Consider the following 21,119-nt stretch of genomic DNA (forward strand, 5'->3'; position numbering starts at 1 on the left):
TTTTTTTTTTGTATTATTCTTTACACCTGTTAAAGCACTTTGTAACTTGTTTTTGAAAAGTGCTCTACAAATAAGGATTATTATTATAGGCAAAATTATTCTGAAGTTGATATTTTTAAAAAAATAATTCTAGTGTGTAAGTCTTAGTGGCATCTAGTGGTGAGGGTTGCAAATTGCACCTCCCCTCCCCTATCAAAGCCAGTAGTATAGCTATGGTGCCTGAGACAGGACAAAAGATAGCAGAGAGTTGCCAGTCAAGAAATGAGGTTTCTTTAGATAGATCCATCCATCCATCCATCGTCAAACATTAGCAGTAAAAAGGAATACATGTTTTCCACCAGGGCAGTAAAATGTGAAGTTTAGCTGCTGATCTGAGCTTCCCTGCTGTTACCGTTTTATTGCCAATAATATTCATCAGCTGTTTGACTCACGGCACATTTCTGTCCACGTTGCAAAGCCATGACAGAGCGCAAGAAGAACTACATGAAATTACAATCCAACTGCGTATTTTTTCTACCAGGACAGGAAAAGTTTAGCTATCTGATGTGAGCTTCCGTGCTGGAAGCTACGTTTTATTGCCTTTTAGTGATCAGCTGATTGTCTCTAACCGGCAAAGCCACACCACAGGCTGGAGAATCACTAGGCTACATGAAATTACTCCAACTACACATTTTGCACCACTGACAGGGGAAACACGCCACTTCTCTGGGTGATTATGTCCAGCTTCTAGCTAAAGCTATCAAACAAGAGCTTTCATTTGCATTACTAAAGTCCGACTAACTTAATTACCTGTCCAGTGGAAAACAGACAACATCTGTCCCACATCAGAGCCTTCCATCTGGGAAAATCCACACCGAATATCCGTGATTTCTGCCGTCATCTGTCTGAATCTGTCCTGACTCTGTCTGGCTTCATCCTATAAAGATCCACAGGCTGTCGGCTCTCGTGCTAATGTAACCCTCTGCGTCCGTCTGTGGACTGAGTGTGTCCCTTTTGTGTCTATGGCTTGGAAGGATGGCACGGCCACACAGGACTTGCTCTCACTCTGGTTCTCCTTTTATTCTGGTATAAAAGTCAACAGCACACAATCAGTAACTGTGTGCAACTGCAACCATCAGATCTGTATGAAAAGGAAAAATTATCATCCAAAATAACTACTAAATACATCACGGTCGGGAGCTAGCAAGCAGGTGGTTGGCTTACCAGCTAACGTTAGCTCAACCTATGACCAAAAGTGCTACTTATGAATAAAGTTACTATTTCTGCATGTACGTGTCAGTTACTTTTATATCACATGCCATGGGTTGGTGATGGCGCATAGATAAGATGCCTTTAGTGTGGGAGACCTGGGTTCGATTCCCACTGTGAGACATCCACCATTGTGTCCCTGACATCCCTGAGCAAGACACTTAACCCCTAGTTGCTCCAGAGGCGTGCGACCTCTGACATGTATAGCAATTGTAAGTCGCTTTGGATAAAAGCGTCAGATAAATGTAATTTAAAGTAGTGCTTACAGTCAAAATACATGTTACTGGTAGTCATGAAACCAATTTTAAAACATTGAAATATTGATCACAACATTGCTACCTCTAGCTTAGAAGTGTTTCCTTTGCTTACGATACGTGAGAAAGAACCCAGTGTATGCAGTTGCGCTATTAACCCACCAGGTGGCTCCAAAACTACATAATGTAACACTAGCATATCCATTTTGTAGAAATTCACAAGCGATTATTTCTAACTCTGTTACACTAAATAACATGTTTTCTCCTTCATTTCTCCAAATATTCAAAACGCATTCAATTTAGTCACAATCTAAGTTACACTGTTGGAATTATTCAATTTAATTAAATAAAATTTTATTTATATAGCGCCAAAAATAACAGTTATCTCACAGCAGGTCTAGACCGTACTCTGTGATGTTATTTACAGAAGCCCAACAGTTCCCACCAAGAGCAGCATTAGGTGACAGAGGCAAGGAAAAACTTCCTTTAAGAGGCAGAAACCTCGAGCAGAAACATGGCTCAGGGCGGGCGGAAGTTCTTATACAAGCAGAAGAACACCGTGATGACGAAACACGCTTTGTAGCGCTGTTTGACCGTTGTCGGCCACTGTAGAAACATGACGACACAATACGGTGACCTCCATGGAAGGGAGGACCTGCGGTTACAACGCATTCTCATCTCAATGCATCATAATTAACGCTTTCGGACAGCGTGACGAAGTGTAAGGATTTTATGTAACGCCCACGTTCGCTACGTTGCAGCAACACAAGGGAGGCTAACCCTACCTGTTAGCTAGCCCTAGCTGGTCGACATGCATAAAGTCGGTGACTTAGGTTTAGGTACTAACGTTTCCGATGGTTATGGTAAGGGTAGGGGCTTCGGGGGGCTGTCAACACCTTTATCACAAACGTAGCTACCGCTCACAGGGACGGTAAAGGGTACGTTTAGCGTCAAATAACTTCGTTTTGTCACTTTTTCTGGGAGCGTTGGTAATGGACGCCCTGAGATGAGAACGGGCTGGCGGTTATGTACATATATAAATATAAATATAATATATATAAATGGCTCATTCTAAGGTAATAAAAACATAATGGTTCGTTATGTGAGGTCTTTATACACCACTCAAAACATAGTTATGGATCTTATATTGCATATTTCTGTCAATAGATCCTCAGAAATATCACTCTCTGGACCTTTAAAATGCTCCAAAAAAGTTAATGTTATTTTCCAAAAACAATTATTCAGTGATCTGTATCCTAAACCAGCTCTGCGGTAACTTTCCCCCACCCATGTTAATGTAGGCAACCCTTTTGGCTCAACACAGTGGCTACATGGCAATTGTTAAGGTGTTGTCAGTGTGTTGGAAAAAACAAAGCTTTAACAACGTGTTAACACCACATTGTTGATTATGGTGTGGTTAACATGTTAAATATTGCATATTTATGAACTGCGTGGCTTTCCATAGATGAGAGTATGACGCCCGCGCGCATGAAACACGCCTGATCTTCCTCACTGTCATTTCGATAGCTCTTCACAAGGACAGAGGGGAGAGAGACGGGAATAAAGACATGTCCCGACTGCAGTTATAAACACAGAAAGGTCCTGAAAGCGTCCAGCACATCGACACTAAGCGGTACGTATTTAACCTACTGACGGATTTCACGGTTGAATTTGGCTTTAGCGGCGAATGACAGGAGCGTTGCTGCAGGATGATACATTGATGGGCGTGTATGCGTTGCTGATGGCTCGAGAAAAAAGAAATTTGTCCATGCCTACCAGTAAATCTGTGTCAAACCGTTATGTGAACACGCCTTCAGTAGAGATGGCAAATGTGTTTAAGAGCTTAACGAAAACAGGTGAATGTCTGCTTCCCTCATGTCAAGCGGAAAAGGATATAGTTTGTTGTCCCCTCTTGTATCACAGCTGTAGTCAGTGCAGGCACTCCACCCTGTCTGAGGGAGGGTGCATTTAAAATGTGAAATTCTGCCATAGTTTTAAACATTTTAAAGATTCTGTCAGTCAGTAGCCTGTCGGGTATCCTTGAATTAAAATGCAAAAAACACCACAATGAGAAAAAAAAACAAAAACTGTACACCTAAAGTGGTCCGTAATAGCATATAGTCAATATTTTAGAGACCCCCCCAAAATATTACTAATAGTGTTTTAATTAAGAGGATCCTCCTAGTTCGCACCCTGGTCGTAGCCTCCAGAAAAAAACCTTTGATTAACATATTCGGGTATTTTCTTAGATGCTCAGGTAATCATGCTTTAGATCAGCCCCAAACAAAATGCCTCTTTGATGCTGACGTACTTAATCTAGAAATTGGAGAATTTTGAGTGCACTTAATGTGGAAATAGAAATATAAAATTAAATATGTAATACTGACTTTTTGTTTTTACATGGGACAGGAACGCCGTTCTGCTGGTTCAAAGTCCGGGTTCCGGCCCTCCATTCAGTCCATCCACGTCCTTACTCAGTCTGTTACATATTAGACCTTTACCATCACAAACTGACGCTGCGGGGCTCCCCCCCACTGCGTTGATCTGTGACGCTCTAGGGATCCCCAGTGCGTTACAAACCCACGCTAATAGGCCTTGACCAAGCCTCCATGTGTGAGGGGATCCAGCGAGAACAGGCTGCAGGGTTACAACACCGGTCATACATAGAATGAAACGCAGCTCCTTTGTTTTTCTGTTTTGGTTTTAAAACAGAAAAACAAAAAAAACGACTTGGTTTTTTTTGTTTTTTTTCCTCAGATTTTGTTTTGTTTTAGTTAGGTTTGGTTTTCCCGCTTGTTTGATTATTTGCTGCTCCCTGATTAGTTTCACCTGTGCCTTGTTATCACCTCCCTCCCTATATTTTGAGTGAGTGTCTTCCAAGGATCATCCTTGTGATTTTGTCAAGTTTCCCAGCGCTTCCTCTGTGAGTTTTTTTTTTCTGGATGTCTTGGCCTCGACTGATTTTCGCTTGTACATGTTGGATTTGTTTGCATTGGGTTTGGACTTTCCTCCGGTGTTTTTGACTTTGCCTGCCTACTTCAAACTTAAGCCTGTTCACCTTTTTGTTTAATCATTAACAAACGTCAAAAACTGAATCAGCTCTGCGTGGTACCTTGCTTTTGGGTCCCAATCCCTGCTTTACCTGCTCCCTGCTTGACAAAATGTGACAAGTGGAGTGAGAAGCACCATTATGTGAAAAATTAGAAACGATGTATCGCTCCTTCTAAATATGATTTTATCCCATGTGCTATTTTCAAAGTGAGAGGAGGTTTGTCTTTGCATTGTCTTACCATCAAAGTTAACCAGTGGGCTCTTTTTTTGGCGAAGCTTCAAGCTAAACTATACTGGAAAAACAAACCCTCCTCTACCATGCACACAGTTTTGGATTGGTTTTTATTTTCTAAAGAGCATCTGTCTGCAGTTTCTGTCACCACCCCCACTATAATGAAAAGAATGGAATGAATAAACAATACTAACTACAAATAATTGTCCATATGAAAACAGCTGGTGGCGTTAATATTATTCCACATCAATCTTAGCCACAAAATTATTTTTTACAGAGCTCCGTGTCATTACTGTGTAAGCAAGGAAGTGACTCAGGGAATCTTATTCAGTAGTTCTTTTATTTTTGTGGACAAGTGTCCTGTTTTCTAAATGATATCTAATTTTGCAATTTAAAAGGTCACAGTCTTTCCCTTCCTTTTTTTTTTTTTTTTTTTAGGCTTTTCTGAACTCAAGACAGCCAGCATCATACACTCTGCTGCTTTTGTTTACCTTCTTGTTAACGGAAGTCCTTCCCGAGTCTGGGGGATTGAACCGGCGACACTCTGGTCACAAGCCTGCTTCACTAAAACATCTGAAACTGTGCACAACCTATGCAGTTTTTTCACACGTCGGGATCATTTGCTTTATAGAGACATTAGAAAACAAATTGTAGGAAAGAGAAGCCTATTGAGGTCTAGTGGGACCTTGTGAAACTGAGGTCGCTCTGTACCGTCTCTTATAAAACCCAGGACAGAAAAAACCCTCAAACTTGAAGACTCTGTTTCTGCTTGAGTAAATAATTGAACACTGTCAGACCTACCAAGCTCAAACACATACCCTGGTCTCTCTGTTTCCCTCTCTGCCATCGTCTGTCCTCGTACTGTGGAGGTCAGTGATGACATCACTTCGGTGTCTGACGCTTCCCAATTCCTAACCACATTACCATGGCAACAGGAAGAAAAGGTAAGTTTGACACTGTGTGTGTGTGTGTGTGTGTGTGTGTGTTGCTGACCGGCAGTAGTTTGGCGTTCATGCAGTTATGCCTGGCTGTAATCCCGGCGTGCTGTGAGTTGACATGTCAACGTTTCCTAACTAATGTCTAACTGATGTTCCTTCACCACAGCAGTCAGACTTGTTACACTTTCACGTCTGTGCTTTTATTTTTAAGCGAGAATCTTCCTCTTCAGCACAGACTCATCTGTGATGCCCTTTTCTGTGTTTCTAGTAAACCTTTGGTTAGTAACTACTGCGGGGTTCTTTAGTGGGAAAGAGTGAGCATGCTGTTAATTTGTCCAGACGCTTCTGTTGACTCACATCTGCTCTCCAACATCTTCTTTGCTGCCAGCCCTACAGGGATTTATTAAAACACACATTTCTTGTTTTTGCTTTGTTTCAGCTTTGGACATTCAGACATGTTGTTGTATTTATCCATTATTTTCATTTTATCTCCAGGGTTGCACCCGCCCTGATTACCAGATGGTTTAAAACACGTATTTTCTCTCCGTCACCAGGCTCCACCTCCAAGGCAGGCGGGGTGCGTTTCCCTGACGATGATGAGCCCCCTGGCTCTCCAACACGGAGAGACGACCAGTCAAACCCCTCCACTCTCACTGCTATCCTAGAGAAGGACGGCAGCTACTTTGTCAAGGTGTGTGTGTCTGTGTATATATACATGGAACCAAAGGGTCTCTTTCACGGTTCCGTCATATACATGCAAGTGTTGGCATTGAAATTAGTCGCACTTGTAAAAGCCTTTCACCTGACAGGTCAGAGGTGTCACCAAAATGGTCCGGGATCCTCAGGGAACTCTGGGGCAGATCTCACAGCAACCTGACCAGTAGGTGGTCTGGACTAGTACTGACCCCTAATAGTCGAAGATTCGATGATTCGATGGGCGGAGCCTGATTCGAATGAATCTCACAGTCGAAGCTTTGCAGCGAAACAAGGATAACGCGATAATCAACGTCTGATTTTACAGAGAACTACCAGTTTTCTCACAATAAGTTAATATACAGCCTGTTACAATACACATTTAAACATTTAATGTTGTAATTAAACATGTAAAAAGAATAAAACTTTCAATAAATGTTTTTAAAGTGCGTGAATAAGTCCAAAATTTTAACCCTAACCCTGGGTCGTCAGTGCACATGTTTACGCGTGGTGGCAGGTTTAAGCAATAAGCAAGTACTTAATCCCTTAACATATAGTTTTTGCGTTAAGTAGATTTAATATTCATGCTCAATACTCCCTGTCTATTGTGGCTGTCACATTTCATCAAATGGAAATATTCATAATGTCTTTTAATCCTTTTATAAACATATCCCTAAATTCAGCCAATATTTCGACACATTGGGTTTGAAACACAACATGTGTTTGTAACGACAGCCAAGTTTTCAGTAGAGCCAAACCCATATATTGGCCCATATACAAGGTACAAGGTTGTTTATGTGTCACTGTACAACACAAGGTTGTATAACAAAACAAAATTTGTTGTCCCATCATGCCACACACACAGAACTTAACATATAATTAAGTGTATATTAAAATATAGCCACATATAAAATAAAATAAAATAAAATAAAACAATATATATATACACGTATACACCCCAAACATTTTGCAGTGCGTTTTTTGAATTTGTGTCTGGGGTGAATGTAAATCATATATGACAAAGCTATATCTGTATTGGTGTATATATATCAGCCGATAAAGGGAACATTGTTTGTTACTGTTATGAGTTAACATAAAAAACCCAAATGTTGCCAATATATTCTCCACTACATGTATGTGATGGCTGTAGTTACAGTGTACTTTACATTCAGAAGTATGATGAGGTCATAAAATATGGTGCACTGCTGCAGATGATCTTTATACATGGAGTAGTTAGCGTTAAGCCTTCGATATACTTGCTTTTTAACAATGCCTAGGCGGAGACTAAACACCCTCTTCTTCTTTGCATTTGGCAAACCAACTGCATACCACCTGCATACAACCTACGCTCCAAAGGAATGCAGGATACGCGTGGCGGCCATCTTGCCTAGTTGAGCTAGCTGGTCCAGCTGTAACATAAAAATGCTGCTTACATTATGATGCTTCTTTCACTCCCCCCCCCCACTATTTTTGTGTTACTCTTTGCCTCCACTCTGTATTTCCTCTCTCCAGGCTGGTTTCATGAAGAGCCACCACTGTTATGAGATTGTCTTCACCGTCCCTAATGTCCCCACACTGGGCAAAGAGCTCTCCGGTGCTCCTTCCACCTCTCCAACGCGGAGGCCCTCCTGCCTCTGGGTGCATCGCGTAAACTCCACGCTGGAGGGTAAGTTCAAGCAATGCAAGCAAGCAAATGTATATCTATGTGTCACTTGCTTTATTTACAAAAACTACAAATCAGAAGTAGGGTGTGGGCAATTGTATGATCACTGTTGTGCCTGATAGGAGAGGGTGGTGGGGGTCTGGGTGAGGACCGTGTATGTGTATAAAAGCAGCAATGGGTACAGCCTTTAGAAAACAGTGTGCAACACCGCGTTAAGTCAAACAACACACTGCTTTGTACATTCAACAATCATGCAAGCGCACATTCCTGGAAGAATACCTAGTCAGGGTTTACAGAGGCACAAGATACAGCAAAGTGGACCCTTGCATTTTAAATAACACAATGTGAAGTTTGTTATTTATTTTGGTGTTTTAACTACAAGACTTGTGTGATGTTATAGCCTAACTGTTACTGTGTACAGTCTCCTTGCTGGATGTCATCATTGCATTACTTTTATTATTACATTGCTTTGTGCCCCTTGTAAAATTAAGAGTTTAAAGTCTCACTATTACAGTTTTCTATTTCTCAGTTATGTGGCGCGGTGTTAGCAATGTTACTTCTAACATTCTTTATCAGCCCGGGAACTCAAACCGTTTTCTGATGCCCCAAGAATATATATTTAAATAACTGAATTAATATCATAAACATGATCAACACATAATGGCTTGAGCTAACGAGTACTAGTCCACTAGGAAAATCTTTAGTCAGGGGGGCAGCCCTGGTGTAAGCAAATGTATAAGTTTAAATTGATGATGCCTCTCCCTCTGCCTCTGTAGGAGTAAAAGTAACGTGTGAGTACAGGACTCACCAGGAGGGGGTGCAGCAGGAGGAGATCACTCTGGTAACCAGAGGGAGAAAAGACAGCAGTCTGAAGGTCAGACTTCAGGCCAGGGTCATTGGTATGTGCTAGCACACACAGACACACGATGAAGCTGTGTCTAAATGTCATAGTAATTCTTAGCCTGGTTATGAGTATGTAGTTCGTTCACACTTGACATGTCACATTAGGAAAAGCACAGGTGTAAATAATAAAAGTGAATGATGGATGAATTCCATTTAGCTCCTTCTGTTTCAGGGTGCATGCTGGGTCAGATCTGCAGCTAACGATGATTTTAGTACTCAAAGCTTCTATAGATTATGTCGTTTTAGGAAGTAACGTTACTTTTGCTTGGCGGCGGCGGCGCCCCCTCGGGATCAGCTGTGTATGTTGATAGATGATAGATATTTATTGGTCCTTTCAGAAATTCATTGTGCGTCAAACAGCAAACATCAGACCAACAACCAGACATCTGCTTTACCATCACAAACTATAGGCCTACAAGTTATACTGAGGTCCCCGACACGCAATAAACTCATGACTGACATCACAACGGCTTACTTTGGCTTCAACTCAACAATCAATCATGATTTCAGTTAAATGCTAAAGTTGCTGTTACCTTGTCTGCGGTCCGCAGAACACCGGGTGCCTTCTGATAAGGCGCCGTCGTGCTGTTGCCGATGCAATGTAAGTTTTGTTTTACGGTAGACGGACTATAACAGTTGTTTTCTTGTAGCTTGAAGTAATCCCATACTTTGGACACTTTCTTCTTTGTCCCTCGCTATTTTCTCTCTTTTCCTCCACTTTTGAAGTAGCGACATCATAATCACGTCGTGTTCACACAGCGTAAGCGCGGTGTGCGACAGTAATAAATGTCCGTGTGAAACAGTGATCAGTTTAGTCGATTTAATTGTAATTGAATTGTTTCAGCCCTTGTCAGATTGCACGGTGGGGCGAAAAACAGGCATTTTTGCAGTTTGTATTATTTCACCATGCAGTTTTAGAAACAAGGCTCTGATGATGAGAGGTCAGTGTTTCAAACTAGCTCATTCCTCATGGATGAGTGCAATCAAAATCCAGTGTGAGCACAACCTGAGCCAGTGATTGAAGCATGAATGTATCTATGCTCCATGTAATTAAAATTGTTCCAGCTGTGGGCAGCTCCTACATGTCCGTTACGCATCACATTGTGGTACAAATATACCGAATAAAATTATAAACACAACACTGTTTTTTTGCCCCCATTCATCATGAGCTGAACTCAAAGATCTGAGACTTTCTCTATGTACACAAAAGGCCTATTTCTCTCAAATAGTGTTCACAAATCTGTCAAAATCTGTGTTAGTGAGCACTTCTCCTTTGCCGAGATAATCCATCCACCTCACAGGTGTGGCATATCAAGATGCTGATCAGACAGCATGGGGATTGCACAAGTGTGCCTTAGGCTGGCCACAATAAAAGGCCTTAGGCTGGCCACAATAAAAGGCCACTTGAAAGTATGCAGTTCCATCACACAGCACAATGCCACAGATGTTTTGAGGGAGCGTGCAGTTGGCATGCTGACTGCAGGAATGTCCATCAGCAGCACACTCAAAACATTTTTAATCTCCATTCTGGCTTTATTGAGAATAATTAATTCTGTCACTGTCCAATATGAACACTACTATTACTACTACTACTTCATCTACTACTCCTAGCTTTAAATAGTAGTAAAGCAGTTCCAGAAAACTAGTATTTGTAAAAACTCTCTCTTCATTAAGTTACATTACAAGGTCAAGTTTTATTGGCGACTTTAAAGCCATGACTTCTTATCAGAGATCAGGCTGGAGCCCAAAAGCAGACGGACACAGTCCATAAGTTTAAAGGTGATTCATTAAACACAGTAGGGAATGTGCAGGGATCAGGGCTGGCTGAAGAGTGGTTCGGGCAGAGGCCAGAGCTGAGCAGGCGAGCGGAGCAAGCGAGAACACAAACAGACAGACCAAAACCAAAACGCAACGGGCATCCGGCATTCATACAGACTGAGAAATAAAATCAAAACACTTTCGCTCACATACAGATGTCACAGCAGGGGGATTCTGATTTATTTATAGGCCACTTATCAAACAATGTATAAAGACTTACACAAAAGATACATGAAATACTGGATGGTGGTATTTGGTAAAAAAAATGGTATTCTTCTACACTAGAGTACATGGATATCTGTACACAGACCTTTTCTGTACACTGCTCTGTGTCTATGACAGGATAGGATAATACAACAGTAACAATTTGGTTGTTGCTCTTTGGATTGTGTTCAGCACAGTAAGAAATAAATGTAGTGGCCATAGAGTTTACTAAACCCCATTTACGTTCAAAACGTTAGAGTCACTTACGAAAACCAACCTAACAAAACTGACCGCAAAGAAAGCAAAAAGATTTCTCCGGCCATGGTATAGACACCAGTGCTATCAGTCTGCTGTGCCTGACAGATGTGCTACCAGGAGTTTCTAGCAAACTGGTTAACACATACCTTTCTGTCTTTATCTGTCTGCATCTCTCTATCACATCTGCCCTCATCCTTTTCTCTTCTTCTATCCAGACCCACATCACGGGACTCCCATGCTGCTGGAGGGGGTGAGGTGCCTGGGTGCTCACAAAGACGTGCACACAAAGCACAGCAGCGACTGTAAGAGGATATGATGAAAAAGATACACACATATAATGTATAGTATATATCTACAACAATTACTGGGTCAGGGCCCAGAGTGGTAGTTTGGAAACTCAAATTAGAAACTGCTTTTTTGACTGGGAAACAAAACATATGTGATGCTATGTTTTGCTATGTGGTAGTCCAAAATATTTGTTAGAAAATCCAATCAATCAAAGACTGTAATTAAAACTGATGAATTGGCTCCTCAAAAAGAACTCATACATACATACCACTAGCCCACAGCTCTGGATGGGAATTTGACAGCTGCTATCCAGTTTAGAGAGCCACGAAGTCTCTGTTGGACGTACAGTGAACCATCACTCAACACTAGCCAACTCACACACTCACACACAAATAAATGTTTACTTAGGTCACATTTGGGGACATTACATAGACTTACGTTGGAGACTTAAGCTGTATTCGGAACCGCCTACTACATACTACTGGCAACCGCAGTAGGCAGTATGTACTGTATACTGTATACCGTACGCATGCATACTGTATGCAGTAACTGTTATTTGATTTATTTTGCAGTTTCCGGTTTTCAAAATCAGAACAATAGGAGGTATATAAATGTAAGTACCACTTAAAACTACAAAGCTGCAGCCAATCTGTAGCAAATGTTTGCTTTGGTATAGTGGTGAATAAATAAGAATAATATGAAATAAAAGCTTCTGAACTCCGAAAACGTTCTAGCACATTTTCAGTTTCCCAACAATTTTCATAAAATTGCTGATATTTGAAATCTACACAGTTGATTTCTCGCCTCAAAACTTGTTAGAAGTGGATTTAGTGATGAAAACAGCGTATGAAAATTGTAAAACAAGTTCTATTGTCCTCTACACATCAGACCGGTTGTTGTTACAGTTCTAGCGCTTTGCATTATGGGGCACAGTACGCATGGTCTAATGCATACTGGAGATTTTATCCTTATCAGTACGCCATCCGGGTATTTTTGGCATACTGCAGATTTTTCACAGTAGGCGGTTCCGAACGCAGCCATAGCCTACGCCCTAACCACTGACCTAGCTTTGTGCACCAGCTACCATAGAGTAGTACATTGTTTGTAACTTAGAATAACAGTAGACTTGCGTAATGATAATAGTGCAAAAACATTGCACAAAATGTCAATTGTGGCTTCAGGGGTGTTGCTGTTAGCCTGTTATTCCTCTGGCAACCAGTCACTCACATTTCTTAGGTCTTCTCTTAAGTTGACTACCTGCTTGAAATTCAAAATAAGTCAAATCTCAACATAGAATTAGATCAAATCTCTTAGATGTAGTGAGCAGGTTTTATGCAGCATGACACACCTTTACTGTTGTTGTTGAAGTTTCCTACAGCTGCCACCAAATATTTCAATGATTGCACCTTACTGCTGCACCAATACAATTCTTACTATGCTATTGATATATCATGTGAAGAAATCTGGACACTTTAGCTGGGGTCACTTGTTAAAGTGCACTTTGGCAGCATTGGCACCGTTTGCAATAAAAGCCACTTGTTGTAACTACTGAGCATCTTTCAATCCAGCTGTCTGCCATCACACTTTACTCAGATATCAGATGATATTCCTGTATTTTTAATGTAGCCATACATTAAAAAAGAGGAGATTATGACAATTTCCCTGTTGTATGTGTTTTTAACTGTGGCTGACAATTAAAACTGTATAATATGGGACATTGCATTATAAAGTATTAAACAGCATGATAACATTTTTAATGTATCATCTTAAAAAGCTGAATGTATTGTCCAAACACCGTCTTTTAAGACCATGAAATTTGACTCATTGTGGTGCAGAGCAGAATCTCAGCTGGATTTCACTCTGATTAGGCAGGAAATTCCATTATTATTATTTTAGTTATTATAATTATGAATTATTATTATTATTATCTTTCTGCAAATCTTTTATAACTAAGAAGTACTTTGCATTTTCAGTTTCTACAAAAAATATGTAACTGCCTTAAAGAGGTGGTATTATGCTCATTTTCAGGTTCAAAATCTTATTTAGGTTTACATGGTTTAATTTTCAAAAAACACCATATTTTTTGTCAGACTGCACATTACTGCAGCTCCTCTTCTCACCCTGTGTTGAAGGCCTCAAATGATCTTTGTTGGGAGTTGCACATGCGCAGTTCCTAGTTAAGTTACTACTAGCCAATCAGAAGCAGAAAAGGGCAGGTCAGCGAAAGGCCGGTAATAGCCAATCAGTCAGTGAAAAGATGGTAAACAGCTTTGATTCAGCTATACATGTTGCCGACCAGCTTGGCAACATGGACTGGAGTTTCAGAGTGGTGAGTTATTAATCTGTAACAAAAGTATTTTTCATCCATAAAGTTTTAACTGAGCTCTGTCTCTACATCACAGGAACAACTTTATGTCCACTGACGGCTTGGAGGGTAGCTAGTGTTTGGAAGGGAGAGGAGAGCTGTGTGCTGCAGCTCGCTGTTTCTGAGGGCGTGTCGGAGTAGCCGCTTGACGAGCGTTATGAACCGTATTTTCATTGTGACGTCACAAGAAAGGGACGTAAAGGCTGGACTACAAACGAGCTGTTTTCAGACAGTTCAGAGCAGAGTTTTCTTTGGGAGATGGGAACTTCCTTTGGGGTTTTTCACTTTGCAAACCTGTTACATGCACAAAAAAGATATTTAACTCAATGAAGGAGAGGGAAAAAGCCAAACACCATAATACCACCTCTTTAAGCTTTTTCCCATGAACTTTGCGGACTAGTTCCAGCTCCCGCTGAACACGGCAGCCGGTGTTCTGACGATTTATGCTTCCTTATTGAAAAATGCTACCTTAGCTACCTTCAATTGCTAACGTCTAACCCTAGTCCTAACACTAACCCTAACCAATGGGCATGCAAAAAACTGCCAAGTAGCACATCTCGATAGGTCGCATAAATCGACAGAACACCAAACACATCATCCGAGACAGACAGAGGCCAGTTTGACTAGGGGGAATGCAGTACCGAGGAGGTTTTCTATGCCGGGTTTGGGTCTTGGAACCCCGGGACCGGAGTCCGCTAATAGGGCCGCTAGCAGCCTGGCTAATGTTAACATGAGCTAACTAGCTACAGATGCTGAGATAGTTAACAGCATTTAAGGGTTTAGCAAAAACTAAAGCTATCTGTCCATCCTGAAGCTCTATAATGTTAAATCCCCTTGGCACTGTATTCCCTTTTTGCTTTGAAGCTGTGTTTGGTCCTGTTCAGGCTGTGTTGATTGGGAGGCTGCTGAACGTGGTGTCATTGCCCACTCGCACGGCGCCACTACCCACCATCGCTCCCTGTTGCGTCCCCCGCCCCTGGCCATAAACTTTACAAACTCCCCAAATATTAGAGGTATAACATTAAACACTCTGCCAGCGCTCCGAGCTCCCAGTCCAGGCAGAGTCAGCTAATATGACAGCTAACTGAGCTAACTATCAGCAGCTGATAGCAGTTAGCTGTTAGTTTAGCAACAAGTTAAAACCTAAAAAAACCCCAAAAACTTTAGCAACAAGTAAAGCTAACTGTTCATCAGCAAACTCAAATATGATCCAGTTTCAACAAAATCAGCTAGGATGTGCTTTTTTTTTTTGTATAGTAATCAGTGAGGTCCGGTCGGTCCCCAGAAACAATACTCCCTGGTAGCCTCATGAAAATGAAAAGCTTTTCATTGGACGCTAAATTAATACACGCCCCCGAGTGCAGGATCGGTCATCAAAATTTTAAAATCGTTTTCCAGGAAACGACAAACTAAAATACCATCAACATTATCTACAAAACAACGTATTTCATCATCGTTGGGCCAGATGTGCTAGTGTATCGGTGACATACAGTGCGAGGCATATGTAATAAAAACAAATTAACGTTTTGATTTCATGGGGACTTTAAGCATCTTTGCTGACGACGTTAGCATTACCTTCGTGTGTTATGACCGATATCAGCGAATAATACTGTCAATGCTGTAACAGAGAAAGAGCTTGTTGAGTTTTTCCCCTCTATTTGCATGATTTATGCTGTATGTCATGAAGTGTAACCAAGATGGGCCTTGGTGGCAACAGAAATGTGTGGACTGTTTGTTTTTTTGCTATACTGTACGTATTACATTGTACCTTTTAGATATCGACAAAGATTTCGGTATGTTGTCTGATTTGAATACATTTTGAATAACGCTAAGATAAAGTGTGTATTCTAGTTAGATCATCAGCTCCATGCTAAGATTTTAGCGGCACTCTGTTGAGTAATAGACTCCATGCATACAGTTAATTGAGTGATTGTTCATGAATTGTAAACCTGAAACCTTTAATTAGCCTTTAACACATAGCCTAATAAAAATGTAACCTACTTTAAATGTCTTAGCTAGCTGTAAGTGATGACCGTTGATTTTGAAAATGTAGCTGATTGCATCACTTACATTGTTGTCAGACAGGTAGTTAGCAGCTAGCTACTTAGCGGTCGACTGTAAATGAGCAAATGGTGACATCGAACAGTAGTCAGAGTTTTTTCCTCTTAAGATTCAAACTATGATATGATGTGCCTAAAAGCTTTTCAATCTACAAGCTGTGCGTCACAACCTCCAGGATTAATCTCTGTAGCAGTTTGTCCCGTCGCTAACAAGAACAAGCTAACATGAGCAGAGCTGTCACCCTCACCAAGGGGATGTTAGTCAGATATCAAAAGTTATGAGACATTATCAGACGTGACTTACCAGGAGTTGGAGTAAGTTATCACAAGTGGACAACTAAGTAGCTGTTTATAATAAATATACCATCACTTTTGAATGATTTAACTGAATGATTATATTTGACAAAGTCATCCAATATACTACATTTGTGGTACGCCGATTAAATTTCAGAATTTTTTATAAACTACTAATCAAGTTCATTTGGCACTAGATTTACATCTACAAGAAGCAACTGCTACATTTGATTATTCTTGTAGAAACACAACATTGGTCAGAAAGTTGAGGCTTCACAATAACAGTAGCAGTGGCCTATTACTCAACATGAATACGTGCTGGACTGGAGTCCTAATGCCTGTGAGCCACCAAAGACACATGAATGACAAAATACAATTCTGAATACATTACATTAAACATTGCTGACTGTGGATGCGTGGCCTGCGGTGTTCATATGTTGTGCTCTGTTGTCTGACTGTGACCTGCCACCATATATTATGTGCTATGTTGATGTTTACTTAAATATAATAAAGTATCCTCCCACGTGTCGGTCATGCACCTTTCTGTTTTGACTTTGTTCTGAGTTAAATTTGGATTACACAGGTGCCTCTTATGTCTTCTGAATTTTACTGTGAACTGGCAATTCTTTAAAAAGACTTTTAAAGAATATTTATTTTGTTTATAGCACATTAAGTTGTAATGGCTTTAGGGGGCGGACGGAGCTCAGTCTGTGGGGACTCGGCGTGGAAACCAGAGGGTCACCAGCTTAAGTCCAGTTCAAACCAAGCAGACCTATGAGGCAAAGACAATGTGAATATATTTGTGAATGAGTGTGTGTGAATATATACAGAGTAAAAATAATTTAATTTCGACTTCACTCAATATACTTTATGGCCGGAAACAGGATGTCTGTTCACATTTGTTTACTACGTCTCTGAGGGCTTCCATGTAGCGCCACAAATAAGAAAATATCAGATTTAATATCAGATTTTCAAAAGAATCAAACAGTCATCAATACATTAAGTGAACCCTTTTAAGTCATCCAGCTTAATTAGCTTCAAAACTGAAGATGTCATTCTTTTTTTTATTAGCTGATTAGCAAATGCGAAGATACCATTTACAAAATGTGTGAATTTAGTGCGGATAAAAAAAAAATGTCAGGGCTTAAAAAAAAAAAGATTAATTGGGCATTCCCTGTAAACATAGGTACACATACTGTAAATAAACAGACACAGGTATACACAGATAAACATCATCTCATCTGCAGCTGCTATACATTTGTTAGCCATAAAATATCTAAGGGCTCAAAAACAAGTGGGCATAAAAATCAAAAAATAAAACTTTTAATGAGAGAATGTGACAGTTAAATGCTGTTTAGAAACACCCAGCTGTAAACATTTTGAATGTGCGGTGGACAGTGAGGAGGAGGGACATTTATTCAGTGTCACCCACGTTACACAAACCCACACAAATGCTGATCAGTAGCTTTCATATGTCTAGAGTAAACCATTGTATTAAAGTTAAAGAGTCTACATACAAGCGAACATAAAAGGGACAAGTGGTGATTCAATAGAAATCTGTTTTTACAGAGTTGTCAAGGTAAAAGTATAACATACTTTTGACAGAATTCAGCATATTTTTGGTCATTATCCAAAAACTGGGTTTAGAACTGACCACATCCAATCATCTCTTTAGCCCACCAATTCACATGCGGGGGGGTTCAAAACACAGTAACAAACTGTATGAAATGACTCTTTGTATAATCTGAATTTGAGCCAGTAGGTCCAATACAGTCTGGCTTTTGAAGAGCCATATGAAAAATGTATTCATTTCATGCCACTGACATGAGCCAACAGGAAGTCAGGGGAAATTCTTCTCGTGCATACTTTAAACCAGCTCGGCCAGAGGATTCTAGTACGGCATGCTTCCTCTATGGGCCCAAAAACATAGAAGCCAGAGGAAGCCTTAAAAAACATGTTTTTGCAAATGCATTGAATGAACACTGTATGATTGGGTACCAAGTTGAATCCCAGTGCTCATAATCCATGATGCTAACATGCTATCTGCAGCCATGTATCATTTGTCATTAATGTGCTAATGGAAATAGCTTTGAACCCAAGTTCAGCCAAGGCTTTTTATCAATCAGATTATTTTGATTTCTCAACAAGCAGAGGAGATCATTTTAGGGGGGGCATGGCCTTTAATGAGAATGTGACCTGCTCACAGTGCATTGCACAGCAAAAAATGCTATGAATGTGGGCAGAAATGTAGCTGACTTGGTATTATAACCATGTGGTCTTGACCACCTGTCCACTTTCCCACCTGGTTCTAATGGGCAAATTTTATCCGTAGGGCAGGTTATAACTCGGCTCTAAGCAAAATTCTGCTAAGGGGCCCTCGTACCTGCCATTTTGACATTTTGGCCGTCGCCATCTTGATTTTTTGTTCTGAAACAGAGACCGAAACTGCAACACACCCGCTCCCCGGACTATTGCACTCTCATAACAGCAGTGTAACTGTGGAGGCGACCGCCGGTGGGGGGTTGGAACGGTAGCGGTGTGTGTCATATTTGTATAGATAGTAGGTTAGTAGTCATTTTTCACCTTATTTTAGTTTTTATTCACTACTTGAATCTGTTCCCTTTCTCTTCACCTCTCTTGTCCCCACACTCACACACATCTAGCCTACACCTCTCTCTCTCTCTCTCTCTCTCCGTGTATGTGTCTCTGCTCTCCTCACTTTTTCATCAGCAGTATGTTTTATGAAGTCGTCGCATTTAATAAACTCATCCGCGATTCCGTTTGTGGAACAAAACCAAAACCGACGTGGTACTGAGTGACAGTGATTGAGTGATCATGCCTGCAAGTTAAACTACTTTAATTAACCCAAGATGGAATATAATGGTGATGATGATAATAATAACCCCCCCCCCCCCCCAAAAAAAAACCCCCCAAACAAACAGGATGATAATTGTAGCTCGCAACAAACAGGCTTAAAACAAAATGTACTCAGCAGAGAAAATGAACAGCTGACTCCTAATAAGCTTTTTCAACGGTGCTGGTTAAATTTACTCAGAGCAGTAGTTCCGAGTTACTCCAGCCTGATAGACAGGTCGCCTTGGTAGCAACTTGTCAACTGCAAGGTAATCCCGCCCTAAAGCCTCCCCTGCTTTATGGTCTATTTTCCTCTAAATGGGACCATAATTTACTAAATTAACATCATGCTGTATTAAAGAAGACATGAAAGTAACGATTATGAAAGTGTTTACTGAGGTAATAAATCAGGTGATAAGTAGGGTCATTTTACCATTATTTCTAATGGAGCTGGACTTCTTTTTGCAACCAGAGGAGTCGCCCCCTGCTGGTTGTTATAGAATGCAGGTTTAAGGGACTTGCGCAGTTGCATCACTTTTCAGACCCGGAGGTGCACGTGAAACCGTGTAAACCATTTGCCATTGCCACACAGTCACACCTGACACCCCAGTGCTCCCACTACAGTCCTACTCCTTTTAAAACAGTCTGCTCCATCTGTCGATCTAAGAATAAGTAGACATATACAGAACAGAATGAGGTATAAACAAGCAATATTTATTGAATAGAATATTTCCTATAGAATATTAAGATAAGTGAATATTAACATTAACACAAATATAAAATGCACCATTTGCTTTAACTATACAATGTAGCTGTAACATACGTTTATCGGCAAGGGCACAGTTATATGTTTTAAATAGTAAAATAAAGTCTACATGTGATTAGCTTTGGCTAATGGCTATACAATGTACACATAAAGCCTATGGGATGGCTGCAGCTATATTGTCTGGACTGGCCCCAAAGAGGTTTCTGCTGGAGAGTGCAGGTCTCATTTGTTTTTCGTATTTCACTTTTTGTCAGGCGCAAAGTCAAGAGAAGCGCTGCCCAGCTAGGTGAGCAACACAGAGTAGAGAGAGATGCCCTGAAAGCTAGCATATTAACTTAGTATTATTTGCTTGAAGTGTTTTCTTTCTACCTTTCATGACCAGAAGGATTTTCTCACAAAGCTCTTAATGGTCAGGCACCATCTCATCTTAAGGAGCTCATAGTATGCGCTCCCAGAATGCAGGGTTACTTGCAGGTGAGTCCTGAACCATCCCTTAGTTATGGTGCTATAGGCCTAGACTGCCGGGGGATATCCCATGATGCTCCTCTCTCCTCCTCTCCCTTCTTATCCCATTAATGCATGTTACTAACTCAACTTCTTCCCTTTCCCGTAGTCTTGTGCCTCTCGTCCATCTCCTCTCTCCTTCTGTAGCTTTCTGCAGGTGTTTCTGGCTCTAGATCCGTGGTTACGAGTCTCCTGCTGCTACCATGTTACTGCTTGACACCCTCTGCTACAGATATCATTACTGGTTCTATTATTATGATCATAACATTACTATAAATGTCAGTAACGTTCTTCATTTTCAGTCTGAACCACTACTACCTTTACTGTCTGTATTTCTGGGTGGATAATGTGTTGGCCACTTGCCCCCTGCTCTCTCTCTCCCTCACCCCCAACCGGTCTCGGTTGATGACTTAGTCTCGGTTTCTCTACTTCCTAAATCACCAAGTGCTTGCTCACGGTGGGAACTAATATCACAAAGACTTCGCCCTAGAATTAAATTGAATTGAATCCTCTCATTAAAGTTAAAACATTAACACACACTTTTTTTGTAAGACGGCGAAGGCATGACATGCTCTACTCTGCCTCTGACTAGCTCACCCTAATATTTTTACCCAAACCCTAACTTGCCTAAACCTAATCAACCCAACCAACAAAGGCAGCAGATTCTAGCCAATCAGAGTCAGAGTAGGGCGGGTCATGCTTTTGCCATACACAAAGACAAATATCT

General features: G+C 40.8%; 1 protein-coding gene and 1 long non-coding RNA gene across 11 annotated transcripts in view; one reads left to right on the forward strand and one right to left on the reverse strand.

Annotated features, from left to right (window-relative positions):
* Window positions 1-4,221, reverse strand: part of LOC123969885 — a 33,253-nt gene extending 29,032 nt beyond the window's left edge. For all 3 annotated transcript variants that reach the window (XR_006824808.1, XR_006824810.1, XR_006824809.1), the window contains exon 1: window positions 3,890-4,221. This is a non-coding gene — a long non-coding RNA (uncharacterized LOC123969885). The remainder of the gene's footprint in view (window positions 1-3,889) is intronic.
* Window positions 2,133-13,997, forward strand: LOC123969884 (UPF0687 protein C20orf27 homolog). 8 transcript variants are annotated; one of them, XM_046047649.1, is made up of 8 exons: window positions 2,139-2,223; window positions 3,030-3,135; window positions 5,224-5,729; window positions 6,278-6,414; window positions 7,929-8,082; window positions 8,856-8,978; window positions 11,478-11,564; window positions 12,123-13,207. In XM_046047649.1, exons 3-8 carry the CDS (start codon window positions 5,711-5,713, stop codon window positions 12,176-12,178), a joined length of 576 nt encoding a protein of 191 aa, XP_045903605.1. In that variant the 5' UTR covers window positions 2,139-2,223; window positions 3,030-3,135; window positions 5,224-5,710; the 3' UTR covers window positions 12,179-13,207. The 8 variants fall into 8 exon arrangements, with proteins under 8 accessions (XP_045903606.1, XP_045903605.1, XP_045903604.1 ...); XM_046047648.1 differs by having other exon boundaries at window positions 5,660-5,729; XM_046047650.1 differs by lacking the exon at window positions 3,030-3,135 and having other exon boundaries at window positions 2,133-2,223; window positions 5,660-5,729.
* The last annotated feature ends 7,122 nt before the right edge of the window (window positions 13,998-21,119 follow it).

The sequence above is a fragment of the Micropterus dolomieu genome, linkage group LG04 (genome assembly GCF_021292245.1).
Source record: "Micropterus dolomieu isolate WLL.071019.BEF.003 ecotype Adirondacks linkage group LG04, ASM2129224v1, whole genome shotgun sequence".
Lineage (NCBI taxonomy): Eukaryota > Metazoa > Chordata > Actinopteri > Centrarchiformes > Centrarchidae > Micropterus > Micropterus dolomieu.